General features: G+C 44.4%; 1 protein-coding gene across 1 annotated transcript in view; it reads left to right on the top strand.

The window, feature by feature from the left end:
* CCDC85C (coiled-coil domain containing 85C) overlaps positions 1-20220 on the top strand; it is a 114069-nt gene that overhangs the window by 61599 nt on the left and 32250 nt on the right. Inside the window, exon 2 of the mRNA XM_032988978.2 lies at positions 8246-8322. Within this exon, the coding sequence (XP_032844869.1) occupies positions 8246-8322 (77 nt within the window). The remainder of the gene's footprint in view (positions 1-8245; positions 8323-20220) is intronic.

Genomic DNA, 20220 nt, shown 5'->3' with positions numbered 1-20220 from the left:
AACTCGCAAAACAAATGCAATCTTTTCTTTGGTTTTTAACTTTCAAATTCTCTGGGGGGTAGAAGGAAAGGTTTCCCCAGGAACCGTGGGCGAACAGTGGTGGCTAATAATCAGGGCTGAGCCGGCCTGTCAGGCAGGCAGCTCGCGTGGGGAGTGGATCGGAGCGGCCAGGCGCAGGTGCCATCCTCCGCAGGCAGGCTGACACCCGGGGCACGGCAGCGCTGTCTGTCCTTGCCCACGCCCAGCAGCAGAAGAGCAGCTACTGGTTGTGCCCCTCGGGAGAAGGGAAGCGTGGGTCAGGCCACGAGGCTGGGAGGTGTTTTACCACCTTCCCGCTGAGCAGGTTTTGCAGGTTGAGGGGGTTAGACGGCCTCAGGTGCAAGCGATCTCCTATGGCTCTTGCTGTGCTGTGGTGGAAGGAGCCCCCGCGCAGATTGTAATGTAACAGTCACCCCAGCCAGGAAGGAGAAACCGGTGGGCACTTTCTGATGGGACAAGACAGCTCTCTCCTGGTGCGCTGCGGTACATGGACGTGGGCACACACGTGCACGTGCTCCTCCTTCCCTGTCAGCTGCCTCCTAATGAAATCCTGATAAGGTATCAGGAGCTCTTGAGCTCCTGTTGACAGCCATGGCAGTCGCGGGCAGATGTTTTGCTGTGCGCGGAGATGACGTCATGGCTGGAAGTTGCAGTAGTGAGCTGTAAAAGCTGAAGTCAGGAGAGACCTTATCAGCCTGTGACAGACCAACCTGAGGCCGCTAAGCTCCCAGACAGGCCTAATGAACTGGAACTTAGTTGGGAACGTGTGGTCTTGACAAACTTCGGAGCTCATAGTTGCAGGCTTGCTATGAAATGTTAATTAAATAGCTCCGGTGGCATATGTTCCCTCCTGCCAGAGCAGCACTTTGCAACAACACAGCCCTGTCCCAGTGTGTAACCACTAGCTTGTAAGAGTTTTTTGTTTTTTTGTTTTTTTTTTTTTTTTTTAAAAGAGCATATTAGTCTGAGGCCAGATTTCTTTGTTATTTGTGATTGGACTGACAACACACCTCTCTGTTGTTTTGACTAATATTTGAATACCTATTCTATACCTAAGTAATCACCTGCACCTTGAAGAAAAGGCCCGATCCTACTAGTCTTATTCAGAGTGATGTTATCATGGATGGCTTTGGATGCTACATATGGGCCTTTTATTTATTTATCATAGTCTAAGGCAATGTTTATTCAGTAAAAGTGTGCTGCAACACCTCAGCAATGGAAATAATCAAGATTTGGCCCTAGTTCTCTTTCTGTAAGTGCCCTCCTGCCAACTCTTTAACGCTGCCTGCCAGAGTACAGAGGAGACTGCTCCCTACACAGCCCTTGTGGTGGTGGGACAAGAGGTAGAGCAGGTTGGTATGGTTTGCTTGCAGAGTATCTTGCAAAGCGACAAAAGGCTGGGAGCTTCTGTCTGCCGTAGACCTTACTGTTGCATACTCCCTTACCACATCCCAAGGGAGACCCCAAATTGTGCCCAAGCTCCTCCTGGAGAGGTGTGGGGATTGGGGTTAGCGGATATTTTGGACCTTGAGAGAAGTGAATAAGGGTTTAGGTCAGTGAACTTCTTCACCTCACTGTTAGAATACTTCATTTGGCTATTACTTGCCTTTTGTCTGCCGACCTGTCCTCCTGTCCACTCGCACACTTTCAGAGCTGCGTTTAGCAATACTTTCAGTGAGGACTAGTTTGGTTGGAGCCTGGATGCCAGACTGGGGAGCTGCCTTTGTTCAGTGGGGACAAAGGCTATTGTGGGGACAGGGGCCAAGTCCCTCAGGCACCAGCAGCATCCTCCAGATGCTGGCAGAAGTGGCTTCTCCCCGAGTCAGGGTGTGAGCCACTGCAGAGCTGAGCATGCCAAAGCGAACTGAGGAGCATGCCCTGAAAGCCCCGGCGATGCCTTAGTGGAAGGCAGCACCTGCAAAACTAAAGGACCTCAGCAATGGCTTTTCAGTGTCCCTGCTTGCATTTGAGCTATCCGCTGAATTAAGCCTGAAATGAAAACTTGCCTCACGCACCCGTCCGAAACAGGACATTGGGAATGGTGAGAGCAGAAAGATGGGGGCTGCCTAGGAAAAAGCAAAGGTGGTGGGTTTGTCCACCTCTCTCAATAATTTCCTTTAATGGCAACGTATAAAGAGATATGGGTTTCAGCTGTTTCCTAGCTGCTCTGAAAGAGTGCTGTTGCTTTAATAAATCAACTTCTTTACAAGATGTAACCTCTGGCCCATTTTTCTGCCTGCTTGTCTGTGTCAAGAAGCAAAACCAGCAGAGCAATACGAATCTGAAATATGGTGCTGAAGAGCAGAGGTGTGATAACGAAGCTGCCGACAAACAGCGAAATGTTTTATTGAGCACAGAGGAAGGCCTTTTTATGAGATGATCTTGGACAGAAGGGTTAGAAGCGAAAATGTCAGCATCCCGTCACGAGAAGGAGAGGGCAGCAGCTAGCCACAAGGTGCAAACCTGGCAGAGCATCACTCCTTCCTGTGTCTTTCCTGCTTGGGTTTGTATTTGGGAGAATCCCTTTAGGGATGCTGCTTTCTGTGAGGAGAGGAATAGCCTTGTTGGCAGGACATTGACAAAATATACCTGCGATTTACTGTCTTAAATCATGCTTGGTAAAAGTAGCTCCTGGGGAGAAAATGCAGCGGGAGGCAGCGGGTGTCCAGCCTCGCTGCTGGGGGAGCGGGGCACCTCTGTGGGACACATGGGGACAGTGCTGCAGTGGGGCACCATGGGCCTGTCCTGCCAGCCAGCACCCCAGCCGTAACCCCTTCTTGGTAGCAGATGTCGGAAAGGCGAGTCAAATCTCAGTGGGATGCCATGGAAGAGGCCCAAGGCACCTCAGCTGGCTCAAGTCTTCTCATGCCACGTTGTTTTGTATTGCCCAGGTTGGGTGTGGGGACCGTCCTGCTGTGAGTGAGTCCTATCGGAGGGCTCTCAATGGCTTCCTTGTCTCATGGACACTTACATTAGTCTTTTCTTGCATATCCACTGTGAACTGCCCTTTACAGGCAGAAAAAAAAATGCATTTTTTTTTCTTACATTCATTTAACTGCTAAGGCCTCATTATGAAAATGTCTTAAAAGGTTTTTGATCCCAACCACGTAGCTACCAAGCAAACCTCTGCCCTGTGTTCTTGTGGTTTGGAGAAATGACATACAAGGAAATAAAAACGTTTCTTTTGCTACTGTCAAAATAAATGTATAATTCATCATATTTACCCATTTCATGGATTCATTTAAAATTTTAGATGGGAATCAAAAAGGCTCCGGTGTCTACAAGTGTCTTAAAATGATACAGTTCCGTGCTCTCCAGGCTGAAAGATTGTTTTGATTGTTAAAACAGTTTCTAATTTATGTTTTCAAAAGCTTTAGGAGCCAGGCAGTTCCCTGCTCTCACGGAGGCCATTGAGTTAAAACAAGGTAGAATGATTTGTCTTGCCTCAATTTAGGTGTAATGAGTATTAAGTGGTTTATCTATGTGGAGAAAAGTTACTCAGCTAGATTACATCCAAGTTGAATTACACCCTGTTCCAGATGGAGTATATTTTTTAAGACAGTAAATCTCGAGGAGGGTGGATAATAACAGTAATGCTCCTTCCTGTGCTGGAATGCAACTCTTCTACCTCTCGTGGAGATAATGTGCAGAGCTATGTCCAATTAGTTTTTCAAAGGCTTTGTAAAGAAACAGGACTTCAGGTTTTACTGCTCTGCGAACAATTTAGCTTGAAGCATTTACATTGTACCAAGTGAGTGATGGCTGATGGTGATTATGGTTTTCATCCATTTTGCTGTATCAGCCTGGCAGGACATGATGCTGGCTCTCTTTCTGACCTCCTCTTTTGCACCACGTGTGATGGCTTTGACAGGGAGTCTGTTGGGTGGGAGGTGGGATATTTAGATAGGAAATTCCTTCCCTCTGCTTCCATTTAGTCCACTAAGGCACCCATTGCTCATGCAGCCGGGGCCCGCGGCCCCGAGTTGTAACTGGAGGAGGATGTTGGCCCCTCTGGCATCCAGCCACCGGGTGCCAGAGCATCCTCCCAAAAAGCTTATCCGTGACCACCACCCTTGTCTGCTTCCTTGGTACCGTACCTCCCCTTCACTGTGTCACGCTGCCGCAGAGCCAGACGGCGTGGTTGTCTGGCCAGGGTAGGACAGAGAACCCCAGGTCGCCAGCAAGGCACCATCGGGCGTGGGTGGACTCGGAGCCAGTGCCACGAGTTGGTGGCTGGGAGGGTGTGCTGGGGGTACACCCCGGTACCCCGGCACCCAGGTCTGGCGGCGGCTCGAGCCACCGAGGAGAGTCCATTTGGGCTGGTGAAGGTGGAGCCATCCTTGCAGCTGGCAGCAGGTAGTGACAAGGTGATGAGGACCATTCATTTAATTTCTAATGAAGGGGATGAGGGGGTCTGAGCCGTCAGTGATCCAGCTCTGCTGCATCTCCTGGGCGCTTCAGCCGGGCAGTCCTTGCCCTGTGGCTCTGGGGGAGGCAGGAGAGGAGGGAAACTCAGTGATAAGAGGAAGGTCAGAGGCAGAAAAATGTTGGGAATGTGTTTCTTGATTTAACGTGGGAGACACCCAGCCTGGGGTTTCGCTACTCAGCCCAGCAGTGTTAGTGCCTGCTGTCGTGGGAGTTAAGGGATTTTTCAAACCTGAGATCAAGGTGCAGATGGCTCATCTGGCATCTACCTCAACACAAGCAGGTTCAGAAGATGGAGGTGATTCTTCTCTGAGGGCACAGTGAGGATGGTGATGGCTCTGAACACTGTTTCTCAGCCTTTGCCAGAGGTGGAGCATCTTCTGCAGACGAAACAGCTCATTTGCTTTTTTTCTTTTTTTTCTCCATATATTTTATATTTGTGTGGGGTGTTTTCTGACTGAGGTCAGACATTGGACGTGGGGTTGAACAGTGGTGTTTGAAGAATTCTAGCAAATCTCAGAGCAGGCTTTCGAGACTGGGGTAGCTGTGGTGTGTGTTGGCTCCTGGGGATGCAGGGCTTGTCTTCCCAAGGAGTACCTGTTCTTTTGCAAAGGATATGAAACCAAAGTGAGGAGATAATTCTCTCTCCATTTCCTTTTCTTTGGCAGCCATGCTCTATTCTTTCTGTCAACCAACCAGTCAGTCCTTGTAGCGTTCAGGACCTGAGCACAATAGCTTCTGTGTCACTGTTCATCTGCTTAACCTTAATTTCCTGTAGCTGTTAGCAGGGCTGGCACCTGCCACAGCACATGTTGAAGAGGTTGGTTGCCCACGAGGTTCAGGTTGCCAGCTTCCACCTTGGGTAACTTTCCACTGTGCTTGAGCACAGAGCTGCTGGAGAGAACCTCCTGCAGTTTCCCTGCTCTCGGTGGGCACAGAACTGTGAGAAAGGGCTTGTTTGCGTCAGAAATAGTTTCTATAAGCTTTTTTTTTGGTTGATGTTCTTTGCACATGATGTGGTGTGGTGGTCCACAATATAAACACTTAGTAGTGATAAGAGAGTACAAAGGGTGAGGGGGGGCACTGCATATAGCAGGCTTTCTGCTGTTTGGGAGGCAGGATTGGACTACTAACAGGCAGCAGGCTTAGTGCCATGGTTCTTGTGCAGCCAGTGTTTGTTACTGGCATCACATCGAGATCTTCTGTAGCATTATCTATCATTTTTACGCTTGTTTATGCAAGTGTTGCTGTCTGTGTAATTTATGCACGCAGAGACTATGCCCGATCCAGAGGCATATCTCAGATTCCCAGGCAGGCGTGGATTGAGCCTCTCCTTCGCTTCGAATCCTTCCTTGGAGCTGCTTTGAATGCCCTGATACTTTGAGATAAAAATCAGGACCTGCTGTATCAGGATCACTGCATTCATTGTGTAGAGGCACTCAGCTCTGCTGCTGCCCTGGCAGTGTGTGGGTACTGGTGAAGCTGGAGGGCAGGTGGGGAAGGACACCTTATCTGACCAGATCTACCAGTGGAGGCTGTGTATCCAGCACACCGGTGGGAATGGTGGAGTCTCTGGTTGTCTTCAGAGAAATCTGGAGACTGTTCTGGGAACTGTTTAGCCAGATGGGTATTACTGGACTGAATTTAGGGGTAAGTTAACAAAGTGTGATGGTCTGGGGCATGGAGGTCAGACCAAAGGGTCCATGGTCCACCTGGCTTTGCATTTAAGAATCTCAAGCTCCCCTCTCACCTTGCCGGAGGACAGGCTCATTACTAATTCAGCAAGTTGTTCAAGCTGATGCTGAAATCTTGCTGACTTAAGCACTGGTCTTCTGAAGTATTATACTCACCACCTTTTGATATGCATGACGAAATTCACAATGCTGTTGACCCAAGGCCTTCACGGGGAAGATGCTATGGCTTGATCCTATGACCTACTTGGTTTGCCCTCTTCTCCTCTGACCTGGAGACTCCTCCCATGTTGGGGTGATTGTTGGGCAGAGAGAATTTGTGGTCCCTGCAGTGGAAGGTGATATTGCTGTGAACCTTACCACCACTTAAACTGCTCACTGAACTTACAGAGCTTCCTGTGGTGCCTTCCTAACCTTTTTCATGAGGACTCATTTGGATTTCCTGAGTTTGGACAGAGCTCATTCCAGGCAAAAATAGTGAGCATGTTTCCTCTGAGAGTGTTTGTGCTTTAGACGGGCACTTGACTCCAATCTGCCCTGCTGTTCCTTTATGTGTGGTTTTGGCACTTGTCTATGGCAGCACTTTTTCAAGCATATTCCAATTTTTCTCTTGAATGGTCAAAGCACTCTCAGTGATTAGCTGTAGCTTGCGTTGCTAGCTCTTCTGCTAAACTGCCCCCAGAGTGGCCAAGAAACAGCATTCAGGCTTGTGCTGAGTGTGTTTGGCAGCTACTGGCAAAGGCAAAGATAAGCTGTTTAGCGCAGAGCCAGCCTAAACCTTACACGTGTGCTTGGGCATGTGTCTGTGTGGGCAGAGATGCAGCCAGTGGTGCCTGCTGACCACGCTGGGTCTGATCCTGCAAGGTGCTGGCCATGGGCATCGTGCACCATCATGGGTACAGTTGTGTGAATGCCTGGCTCCTTGCCGATTCGCGCGTGGCAAGCAGTCCTGTGGCTTTTGCAGTCATGCCGCAATAAATGAAATGACGTACCATATAATTCCGTTTCACATTTGTGTGGAAGGTGTTCCAAGTTTTTTCATATGCTTAAGCTGCAAAGTTCTCTCCCTCTTTTTCTTCTGCTGTAACAAGTCACAGCCTCTGCTACCAAAATTACAAGTGGAGGAGAAATTTTGCAAACATCCAGATGGATGGGAGGAACTATTGCAAACTGCTAAACTATAATGAAAATGGAGAAAAGGTTTTCCCAGGTTCCTTTATTTTCTTCCCTGTGAAACGTGAAAATGTGTTGCTTCAAAGCATGTTTCAAAACAAAAAACAGATGTTTTGGAGGGCAGTAAGCCACCCACAGAGCTCTCCAGCAAGTTATCTTCTACGCCAGGTCACCCTGTCTGGTATTGCTATCCTACTGCAATGGTAAACTGACGATTACATTCCTTCAGGTTGAATATTACCATTTTATGTGAGGTTATTCTGTATTTTATGGTCCTGGTAATTTTTCTGTTTAGTTTCATGGACTTCCACTAGAAAAAAAACGATGTCCTGCGTAGCCACTTGTGTATGTCAGGCTGTGTGCATGCTGCAGCGCTGTGGCTTTGCTATATACACTTCTTCCCCTTGTACAGCACTGGCAGTTGTGGCAGTGACCTCCTTGTAGAGCTGTGCCAGCAGCTTATTTTTGTGAGTTCTTCAGTTGTTTTTGACAGAAAAAGGCATGTATGTGGAGGGCTTGTTTATTCAAGCCTAAAAGGAAACATATTGTTCTGTTGTTGAGTATTTTGGTGCATTTTAGATGAATGAGAGTGGCTTTCAAAGCTAGGAAATCACTTTTATAAAATTACAAAACACAACATTTCAACCTCACTTCCCTTCTGTACCACGCACTCCCCCACCCCCCACCCCTCCCAACCTCTTAGCACTGATTGGATTCACAGAAAATATTGCTGTTGCTCAACCTCAGCTTTTTTAGAAAAAAGCTTTTGGCGGAATCCCCTCTTCACCCTAGATACTTGGGGTTTTATTCATTAGATCTTTCCCAAACTTGCCTTCCATGGAGTGGGAAAACATATCACTGACAGTACCTGCCTATAACACAGGAAGCTTAAATGTATTTTCTCTCTTTTCCTAAAGATTCGTCTTCCAACTATATCAGGCAACTTGAAACAAAAGTGAAACTGCTGGAGGATGACAACAAGCTTCTTTCCCAGGTAAGTTTTTTATTGCCTAAGAGGTATTAATATGTCTCAGTTCTCCTGTTTTTGTATAGTTGTTTCTGTCCACTTGAATACACAAGGGCTTTCAGGGAACACCCTAGCAGAGCATAATGGTCTTTTCATATCAAATCCCTCACTGATAGAATTTGGTCTCCTTCTGTTAAAAAAAAAAAAAAAAAAAGAGAGAGAGAGAGAGAGGAAAAAAGAGTAAACCCTCCGTTACTGTCCGTGTGTGTTTTGGAGATGCAGTGACCGCTCCCTGCAGAACACCTTGATCCACTGCTGATCCTGGGGATGCTGCAAGGGTCTGGTGCTGCCTGTGCCCTTGCTCTGTTGGATTTTCTCTTGCTTGCCCATTTACATTGACTTTTATCTTGTTGAAAGAGGAGGCTGTAGACAAAGGACAGCCTTGGGAATAGTTTTGTGCAGTGCTGGCTCCTAGCTTTTATTTGAGATCTTGCTTAAAACTGAGCAGACCTCTCTAAACCGGCACTTTCCGCTTGCATCTGCCCTTGAAAGTCTCCTCCACAAGCCACCGGGCTTCTGATCACTCCTGATGCTTACCTGTTTGTATACAGCAACATCAAGCTGCAGGAAGAAAAGAGTCATTCTGTCTGGTATGTCCCCTGGATCCCCTGTAAAACACAGCACTTGGTGTAAACAGGGGCAGCTTTGCTGAATTCAGTGAAACACTGTCTGTTTAAACTATTCAGAAGCGTTACCCTTTTCCTCTTGTTCTTTGCATCCTTCCACTGTTGTATGTTCTACCTCCCTGCCATTTGAAAGTTTTTTTTTCTATACTTTGCTTCTTAACTTCAAGCACTGAGTTTGTAATTTTGTTCCAGGTTCTTTCCAATTATAATGACTGGAAATGAAAAATCCATCCTCTTTTTTTTTTTTTAAAAATACCTTTTTGCCAGTTTATGTTGTGCTGTTCTTTGCATTTCACAAAGTCTGAAGATAGACTGCCCCAGGATAGCATGTTTCTAAAACATTTCTGTTTATATAAAAAAAAACCAAAAAAACCAAACCCAAAATAAAAAAAAAAAAAAGAGAAGAATCTATGCTTGCTGAAATTTCAGTAAGATAATTTTGTCAAAACTTATTTTTACTGAAATTCACATTTTGACCTGACTCTGAGCTCTTTTTAAAGATTTCCTCACATTTCTACAGTATCGCTAGCCATGAAACAAAACTCACAGGGCACCGAAAGGTTAAAACCCCAAAAGGGTGCTCAAGTCAACAGTTACCGAGTGGCTTCATGTATTAATTAATTGCTAATTTAATTTTAACTCCCTCTGTCCCGGTGGAAACCCCGAGATTGGAGCTATTGATACGCAGATGGGCTGTGTCTGGCTTGTTACTCCATTGGATCTGCCTTATGAGGTCAAAAAAGAGTGGTTGGCAATTAATTGGTGGTAAATTAATGGGGGCTGAATAGTTGCCTGGGCTTATTGCATCAGGAGGGTGAAGCTCAGTTAAGTCTCAGGGTGCATGAGCCTGAAGCAGCCCCACGCATCAGCCCTTCACCTTCGTGCTGTCCTGGGTGGGCAGGCCGTGCCTTTTCCTCCAGGTGCACAGCTGTCCTCAGGTGTCCTCACCTTTCAGCTCTGTCACTACAAACGTTTGAATCCAGGAGGGAGGGAAATGATCTTACAATAGCTCTGGGGAAGGCCAGCGGCCTCCCCGGCTGCAGCAGGCACTGCTGCCAGCTTGGCTACGATGTTCTGTGCAGCCCCTGTGCAGTGTCTCGATGGCCCTCCAAAAAGACCAGTATCTGACCTGTTTTAGGTCATTCTTGGGAAATAACTTCTTTTTATTGTAAGCAGGGAGTCAGCTCTCCTTGGGGCAACAGGAGAAGTGTTGAAGCTATCATGATCTGTGTGAACTCCTTGGGGATACTGAGCTGCATCACATCCAAATCTGTCATGCTGCAAACCTGGATTTGGATTTTTTTCTCTTTCAATGAGAAAGATGAGAAAAATCTGTATAGGCACAAACTCACATGCATATGTACATGTTGCTTCCAGCGCTTTCCTGGAAAAGTATAATCAATTTACTGTATTCTTACTTGCTTCATCTGATTGGTGAGTGTTTAGCTGTTGCCATGCGGACCTAGGGGTAAGACTCTAGTCAAAAGGGATCCTGGAAAACTTTGTCTCATTTTTAAAGTTGCCAGGTGATCCTGGCTGTTTGAATTCTGCAATGCCAAACTGGCTTGTCAACACTAAAGTCACATTTTAACTTGGCTTGGCTTCCTCCCTGGGAGTATTGACATTGCAATAATATTTGCAGTCTGGTGTCAAGAAGTTCTATCACCAGCATGCTGAGGAGTGATGAAACCTGACGTCCTAAGTAACAAACAGTGCCTGTACATTAAAGGATTAACGAATCAGTGGTGGTTATGGAAGTCTTCCTGGCTTCTCTCCAAGTGCTAAACGTAGAGCTGAAATAGTGCTTCATCCAGGGAAACCCGAGAAGGCCGGTGCTGCAAATGGTACTGCAAGCTTTACGGGAGGATTTATATTACAGTGGCCAGTGACACAATGCCCCTTTGCTAGTCGGTGCGTCCTGAGTGAGATTTGTTGCTTTATCTTCTTTGGCATCTGGGGTGTGAGGCTATGCTGAGAGGTAATGTCTTTCTACCGCCTTCAGTCATGGAATTAAGTCAGTGCAGGGGTGCCCAGCCTGCCCTTTTTCTCCTGCTTCCTGACATCTCCGTAAGCACTTTGGAAGAAAATCTCAGGGGGAGAGGCGAGAGCTCTCCAGCCCGCGCCGAGGCGGCCGCTCTGCACCGCACGTGTTACCTGCAGCGCAGGTGTGCTGGGACTCACACTTCTTTTCTGGTGACTCGTTTGAGCAGATTAATGGAGAGAGCTTTTCTTCCCCCGGGAGATCAAGAAGTACCATCTCATGAACCACACTTCGCAGTGGGAGGAAAGTAAATGGATAAGTGGATGTTATTTATGATAGCTGTATATGGATATTTTTTGTTTTGGCTTCTTTGGCTTTCTACGGAAGGAGATGTATATTTCAGCTGGGAAATGAGCTGCTTCTGACATTGCTACCCCATCAGTAGCCATCACTTTTACCATTCTCCTTTCTCTGAGGAGAAACCACTCCAGTTTTACACTTTTCTTTGACTCAGGTTTACACTGTAATGTTTTGCTGGCATGGCCATGTTAACTAGAAAGTCATGCTCTTGGATGGCATCACTGTGCTGGCAAAATCCCTGGCAGCAACTCTGACAACGCACAGCTTTTGTTTCCCTGGTTTATATTGGCTGGGGAGATGCTGTAGTGAATGCCACTACCACAAAATGCCCTCGATGCCTGCTCACCAGTGCTGGTAGGAGTCTGTGGTGCAACCCCACTGGCAAAGACCCTGCAGAGCAGGTGGGAACCTCGGTGTCCTGGGATTGATGGTGTCAGCCTTTCTCACAATTGTAGTTGGTTTCTGGAAATTTTAGTTGACATATAAAGAAGGTGAACGTAAGCTCTGAGGAATGTTGGGTGTTGGCTTTGAAGATCTTCACAGGCATCACTTCTATAGTCTCAAATTCTCTAGGGAAGACATGCACTAAGTTCTGCTGTGTGCGTGCAATTCATCTATGCAACATCATGTGGGAGTAGTTTCGTTTTTCCTTGTTGTCTTTGTGGGGAGTGCCCAGGAGAGCTGGTGTTAACCTCTCTTTCACAGTGTCTGGCTGACTGCGTGAGGGTGCCTTCCATATTACTCAGATACGACCTCTGAGGTAGGAGACCATATTTGCTTTCAGTTCCTCTGAGCTGAAAGTGTCCAAGCAGAAAATAGACCCCTTAAGCCACCTCACACTGCCAGCTTATACTAAAAATGAATTTGTAATTACTCCCTTTCCCCTCAAGATTAGAGAAACCCATGTTTATGAAGTTCAGGAGCTCCAAAGAGCAATTTTGGTTAGTTTTATAACTAATGCATACATTTTAAAGATAATGACAGTGACAAACTTCTGGCCATTCTTTCACATTATTTTGCATTTTCAGCTCATTCTGTACAATGTCAAAGATTGGACACTTTTAACTAAAACTGAAGCTTACAGGCTTTGTGGACTCATCATCCTGTTCTTTCTCTTCCTCAGTAAGTCCTGTGCACCAGGGGCAGGCTATTGGGACTCTTTTGGTTTATGGTCTCTGCTGAGCTGTGTCTGGCTTTTCCCTTCAGAACAGGAGTGCTAGAGGCATCTTCCTACTCAAAGATGCTCAGAGCATGTTGCACACCTTTGTTTCAAAAAGCCCAGCTTTGAACAAAGCAGATGTATTGGACAGGCGAGACGGAGTAACTGGAAGTTTGACAAAGAGGTCCTGGTGCATCTTTCAGGGAAAATTTCAGGTCCCCTGGTGCAGAACAGAAATTAAAAAAATTCGTCTCTGGGGACCGGACAGCCCTGGGGATTTAGGAAGAACATCAGAGTATTTAATTAAAAATACCAAATAGACTTCATATTACCAACACTTCACAACATTTCAGTATCTACCTGCTAGCTGACTGGTATTTAGTGTACCCTTGGAAGATCTTTAGAGCATCCCTAGAAGGTCTTGAAAACTGTTCTTAGTCTTATTTTTAAGAAGCTGCATGCTTCACCTGAATTAAAAGAAGGCTGCAGCGGTACGGATAGCAGAATGATAGTAAATAATGCCTGTAAACACTTCTATTAAAACAGAGCTGAGGTTTTAGAGCTAAGAGCTTCCATGGTAAGGGCATCTAGATTCTGCCTCAATTCTTCTTAGGCAAATGTGAACTCAGCACAAACATGCACTCAGCAGGCAGCTTCTAGCATATTGTTCTGAAAATGAGGGGGAAAAAACTGGACCCCAGGATTGAAGAGAGCCTGAGAATTGTTAGTACTGTGAAGAACAAAGACGTAAATGCTGTTCAGTGCAGAGCTTGATCTCTTCCTGAAGAGCAGAGGATGGAGGAGAAAAAGAAATTGCCCACAGTGTTCTGGCTGGCTCCAAGAGAGTCACAGTGCAATTTCCTCTGTTGTTTTATTATCAGTCGCTTTTGTGCCAAGTCCACCATTAACGGTTCCTGCCTGTGAAGTTGCCTCTCGGCTCTCAGAGTTGTTATAGGGTCTTAATGTTTGGGCCTCTCCTTGAATTGCAGCTCCGGAGCTTTGTTGTGAGGCCACGGCTTGCAACAGGAGTGTTGCACGTGCCCACCACGAGCGGAACAAAATTACAAACCTGTCTTATTTCCCCAAAGTCTACCTATTGTTTGTGTGTGAGGAGGATAAGTATAATTGCTTTAATTTAAGGTCTCACAAGGGAAATGGGATTATTTTTGTAACAGAGAGCAACTTGGACATGAAAGATTTACAGTGTGTTTGGTCTCCATTAAATTCAGAATACTGAAGGGGACATGCCCTAGGTTACTATATTACCATTTTTATGTGCTGTTTAAAAGTTTAGCTGCATATTAATTTTAACTAATCAAAAAGGAGATGCATATTTAGGGCCTCATCCAAATATTCCTTTCAAGTCAATGATGAGTCTTTTTACAGAACTCCATGCATTTTGGAGTACAGTTCATGCAGAACCAGATTTTCATGAGACCTTCTCTCATAAGACCTTTCATGAGACCACTCTCCAAACTTTGGTTTAGGCCTCTAATTGCACTGCATTGCTTACATGCAAAGATGCAAAAACTGTTAACAGAAACCCCCAATCTTTAGCTGTGGCAGCAGAAGCTTACAGAAAACATAGCATGCAAAACTAATCTATGTCCAAGCGTGTTTCATTTCAACTCCTTCTTTTATGAATTAAAGTGACAAGGCTGATCTGACCAATTTGCTATCAAATAGGTGGACTTGAGATTTAAGTAAACAATATATATTTATTACACAAAATGCTTTTTTTATCCCAAATAAGAGATGTGCAGTTTTATACGACCAGTTCAAACATGTCTCAGACTTGCCTCCAAAATACGTTCAAGACCTTTAAGACAGTGGAGTTCCTTCTATTGACTTTGGGCATCAAGGTCTTAAACTGCTACCTACCAAAATAAATACTCTCTTGGTATTCACCTTCCATTCACGGGTAGGAGCACATCTAAAAAGCAGGATCAATGATAGAAATGAGCTTTGGCAACTTGTAATGAAAGCTGGATTGTGTACTGTGTGCTCTGGGGGTTGTCACCAGCGGAATTAAGGGATTTTACAAGAGAGCCCCCTGGCACATGTAAATAGAGTTCTCCAATAATCTGGGAGATATAATTCAAGAAGTTCTGAATTCAGAAGTCAAGTAACAGATAGACAGAAACATACAGTGGCTGTTGACTCTTAGGAATTTGAGACAATCATACAATTTCTTGCAACTTAACTTTTGAAGCACTAGAGTTGAATTTCTGAGTGCGATTGTGAGTGTGAGAGGCGCACACATGAAAAGCTCTGCCATGCCCCATTTGTTTCTGTTGTGGGTAAGGAAGAACACTGGGTTTAATGAGGCTCAGTTTAACCTCCAGCTGTGAAATGCAGGATTAGTCATATCCTATGCCTAACCAGCTTTGTAATAATTTCACTAGATTCCACTTTTTTTTCTGTATTTGAGGACAGGGTCAGGGAAAAAGCTGTTAATTGCAGTTAGATCAGGCTGTGAAGAAGCAGCATTTTGTGTCTTTTTAACATGTGGAGAGGTTCAAAGTACACAGTGATTCTCAGTGATCAGTCCATCTGAGAAGAACTGAAAAATGTTTTGAGGGGAAACTAAGCAGAATCACAGCTTAAAAACAGATTTTTGCAGTAAGTTCAATTGCCAAATTCAAAACCATCTCAAGAAAAAGTCAGTGTCTGATATCTGAAAGGAACTTGGGGATGTAAGGGAAGGATGTTAATCATTCATTGCTTTTTTTTTTTTTTTCCTTAAAAAAAAAAAAGAGGCTTTACCCAAAACTATAAGTTTGTGGCAAAATTTTCAGTTTTATTTTGCTTTTCATGAAGCCAAAAATGCAAATCTAAATCTTTTTAGGAGACTTCTGAAGAATATTTGGACTATCTCATAAAAGTTAAGACTGGCTGTAACTGACTCTTCCCGACTATTTGAGTCCTGGTTCAGCAGAGAGCTTTGAACATCTAAGTGGTCCGCCAGAAGAGAGGGGCTTGAGTGTCCATCCCACCCTCAGTGCTTCAGAAGAAGAGAGAGAAGGCCATCAGAGCCCTTGGTCGTCTTGGTCGCAACATTAAAGCCTGCAAGGGACTTTTTCTGATTTATGAGAAGGGGATTCAGGTCTTTGCCTTCCTCGTTACCAGCTCCCTCATTTTATTTGATGTAGCGAGTGCCTTGAAGGAGCCCCAATGGCTTTGGCTGTGGCTGAGCTTTTGGGAGGAGGTATGGTGGTTCCCTGGGGTGCAGCTGACAGAAGAAAATGAAACATGACTCCAGAGGATGTCCAGTGAGTTTATTCATGTGCTTAATATTACATCCACATCTACATCCACTTGCCTGGTTGAACTGGGAAAGCGTTCCTTAGCTTGAAGAAATTGATTTTGATGCGAATGAGCCATGGATAGGCTCCATTAGTCTGAGACTCCTAAACTCATTTCTTACAAGCCACAGACCAGACAAAGGCTACACTGAATGCAAATGGTTGTAGCTCCATTTGGCTTTGTTGACTATTGAGCTGCATTTCTGTTTGGGTTATAGGCTGTGATGCTTGAATCTCAGCTGCACCAGCCATATTCTCTCTTGAGCAAAGCCTGCCATTTGTGTGATTATAATTACATACTGCAATTTGGTTTGAGCTGATTATCTGAGTCTCCCATGAGTTATGGGGTTGATCTTTCTCTGCTGATCTAAAACAAGAGGAAAAAATACAGACACTCTTGAATATTAAGAGTGTACTGAAGTTCCCTACCTCAGTTGCTACAGAGAATGGAGAAGTTTGAAACTTGCACTAATTTTGTTGCCTGTACCCCACTGAGATACTAATAAAAATATTTTTCCAACAGTGGTTTTACACGGGAAAATCTGCTAAGCCTCTTACTATCTTCTGCTATTTATTAAGCTTTTTGCGAAGTGTTAGCTCCCCTGGAAATAGAGGATTCCAGTTGTCACCATTGCAACCACATAAAATCGATTGCTTTGTCCCTACAGCTTGTATGGATGCAGCTCATGATATGAGGGGCAAGTCAGAGCACAGGCATAAGTCGGGATACTCATTCCTGTGTCGTGTTTGCAAATAGCTGAGATCCAGCCGTGGCACGACATCCAAATGCATCCTCACAGCTCCCTGTGCTGCTGCTGTGCAAGGGCTGTGCACCTCATTCTCAGCATCGTACCATTTTCAATTCCACATGAACAACTGAAAATGGTTTTACTGATTAAACTGGCTGAGGTTGTGCTTGTGACCTGCTGGCTAAATACTGAAGAGGGAATTGGGAGAGTAGTTGTCTTGGCAGACCGTCGTCCTCTAAAGCCTGTGTCACCAGTCTAAGGAATGATCCCTGGATGTGCTGCATGTACAGCAGGGATATGAACCCATGTGAAGAAATTTAATCTCTCCTATTACAGAAAGCTTATATTATTACCTGACATGGAAGATGTTAAATAGTTTTAATCTCATCCCTTAATTTTTTTTCTTATTTGCAGAGTTCTTTCAAAATCAAATACGTTGATTTTTTATTGTGCTCTCATGTGTGTAATTTCCAGCTTGCCCGATAAATGCTGTTGAAGCTAATGGGACTCTTCACATATACTTAAAGTCAGATATGTGCTTTGCTGAGCTTATTTTTGCTTGAATATGTCTTGTAGTGATAACTGCAATTACTGAACCTTAATTAAATTATTTGCTAGCTTCACACAGTGAAATTGCCCATCCCTCAACTTCCTGGTGCATGAGACCCTAAAACATGGCTTAAAGAGATAAGAAGGAAATCTTTGTGCAAGGTTGTGTGGTAGAGGATGTTCACTGGGGCCCAAGGCTGCCCGGAAGGGCCACTCGTGTGGTGCTGAGGTCACGAGAAACCGGGGCCGTTGCCCTGGGGCCCGTGTGAGAGCTGGGCAAGTCAGTTGCTTTGAGCATCTCCTTCACTTTGTTTGAGATGTGTTTCTGCTTTGCTTTACCTCGGCAAAATATCACTGCTCTGCTGGACTTATTAAGGATATCTCGGGCCAGGTCATTCTTACAGAGCGGTGTGTTCTGATAGTGCCCTTGAACTCCATGGGAATGGTAAAATATCTGTAGTTGTGAACAAGAGTAAGGTGATCAAGCTTTATCAACTGACTGTGCGTGGAGTCACTGTGCTCTAAGTTAGGACAGTAAGATGTTAATGTTTGTGCAGTTAATAACGGGTTCTGCAATACTTCATTCATTAATATGGAAAAAGGAATTGAAGTTCAAATAATGTTGTCAAGTGCTGCGTGTAAGACCAGCTTATTTTGGTCATCTGTAGTAAAGACAGAGCTTTTTCCAAGATGATAAAATAACTTTTTTCTGTTAAGTTTCCAAATGTATAATGTTCTTCTGTTCCCTTCTAGCTGGCTGACTGCAACAGCTTGCCACGAAATTTCAGTAAGGTAGAGCTTATGCATCCACAAACAGCTTCTTGGATCTGGGAGCTGCCTTTTAATATTGCTGCTGGTTGTTTGGGGCTCTGATTGCTTGTTCTTTCACATGCTAATGTTGGCGATTTCCATTTTTTAATCATCTGAATGTATTAAATATGCCCCTAATTATTTTTTTATTTCCTTCCTGTACTTGTGCAAAAGACATTGGTTAGCAATATCTGAGTTTTGACCAGCTTCAAATCAAAGCCGTTTACCTACCTAAAGAGAAGTTGTCATTTTTAGCTAAATTGCTGCAGGAAATAACAGGAAAAGGTTTTGAGCTAAACCTTCAATTTAATTACCCAGTTGCAAACAATGGGTTGTTGAGTGTCAAAATTGAAGCAGTTTCAATTACTTGAACAATTTTGGTTTAGAAAATTGTTACTGGTAAGTGTAAGAACTTATATTACAGTGACAGGGAAGCGATTCAGGCAACGGGCAGCCCAAGAGTCCATAAAGATGAAGGCAGCCTGATCCAGTGGGCTGAAATAAAACCTTCCTCCTTTTTCTCTTCACAAACATATATAATCAAAACACAATGTCTCAGCAGAGTTTTCCATCTAACATCCAAGATCTATGGGCTAAAACTAGAATATGAAGTAAGAACGACATTTTTTTCATATAGACCTTTTTTTTTTTTTTTCATGTAGAGCATTACCCAAATCAAAAGCCCAAATCTTTGTGGGTTTACATGGTCAGGATGGGATGCCCTTGCCCTATTGCTAAGGACCAGGTTCACCCTGATATTTAAATGACAGCTAAAGGAAATCCTGTGCTTTCTAAACAGGTGGAATAGCCACTAAAAAATGGAAATTGCTGGTCTCTCTGAGGGCTGGGTGATGGTGGAGCATATTCATTTGTCCAAAGAAAATCTTCTGAACTGGTGTCAGTAAGGATATCTTCTATTGCCAATACTGAGTTCCTCACAGTATTCCTTTCTATCTAGTTGCATTTCATGTTAAGATATATAATTTCTTCTAAAGTTATGTTGAATAGCAGATATAATATTAATACATTTAAGTGGTGCAGTGTGTAATCTGCTGTCTCTTGAGCTTAGTGCCAGTGGGTCTGCACTGTAGGAAAATGAAGCTGATTATTATAAAGCCTCTGAAATAACAGTCCTCTGGGAAGTCTGCTGTCAGTGACTCTCGTATGCTTGATTCTCCTCTTCATTCTGGACACATTTTTCCATCCCTTTATAAAGCAACTCCCCAGAGGTGAACAAAAAAGGGCTTTGTAGGGCTCCTGGCCTTTGAATTGGTGCTTGCTTGCCTGTTGTTGTTTTTTGGTTTTGTTGTTTTGTTTGTTTTTTTGTTTGGTTTTTTTTTTTTTTTTTTTTTTATTTTAAATGGCATGTGAACCAGGAAAGGAGGCTTTCCCAGTGCAGGAGGTTACAAATGAGTTACAAAGAGGTGAAGAGAGCAGCTCCTCAGGTGCTGACACGTAGTCCTCGGGTGCCACCAGGGCAGTGTGGCAGAAGGACGTAGGTCCCTAGCAGCTCCTCACCGCCCTCGCCAAGCCCCCGCGGGTGCTCAGGCATGGGGCGCCCGTGTGTGGACACCCGAATTGCTCCAAGGTGACCCTGCAGCCCCTGGGGAGAAGGGAAGCTGTGACCCTTTGCAAAGGCTTTAGTATTTCCACAGGGCACAGGGTCAGACGGGTAATTCATGAATTGTTTATTTATTTATTTATTTATTTTAATCTCTGTTCAGCCTTCAGCTGTTACAATTTATGCGAAAAAAGAAAATAGTGTTTTCAATTAAAGGCTACTTATGTAACAGCCCTGTTTTGAATGCTAATTCATGAATTACTGGAAGCTGACAGTGTTGCTTTTTAATTTTCCTTGGTCACTTCAGCACATAATTGTAATTGAAATCATTCTGTTTTTTCTGCTAATCTCTTTCATAAATGCTGAGAAATACGTGTCAAGTAAATTTCTGTCTTTCTGTACTTAATTTCTGGTAAGAATGGTCCATTTTGTTACAAAGAAGTGTTTCAGAATTAAATCCTTGTCTTCCTTTTTCTCCTTTCCAGCAGAAGTAACACCGAAGGGTAACAGAAAAGATAATTTGTCTAAATTGTCTATAAGTTTTCAACACTTTATCTTCACAGTTGGTTCAACATGGCCACAGGACCAATCTGACTTTACTAGGCAGAAATGGAAAGGAAAATAAATGTTTCTTCATAGTACTTTGACCTTAAAATACTGCAAACACCATCCATCTTCTTGCGTTATTTGTGTTATTTTCAAATTGAATCACTCAGCACGTCAGGTCAAAAAGTCAGAGGCCACCATTTCGTCTCCCAGCTAGCA

Source organism: Tyto alba, unplaced genomic scaffold (assembly GCF_018691265.1).
Source record: "Tyto alba isolate M040663 unplaced genomic scaffold, T.alba_DEE_v4.0 Super-Scaffold_18, whole genome shotgun sequence".
In the NCBI taxonomy this organism is placed as follows: domain Eukaryota; kingdom Metazoa; phylum Chordata; class Aves; order Strigiformes; family Tytonidae; genus Tyto; species Tyto alba.
The sequence above is the reverse complement of the archived record's forward strand: the minus strand, read 5'-3'. Positions and strand labels throughout refer to the sequence as shown.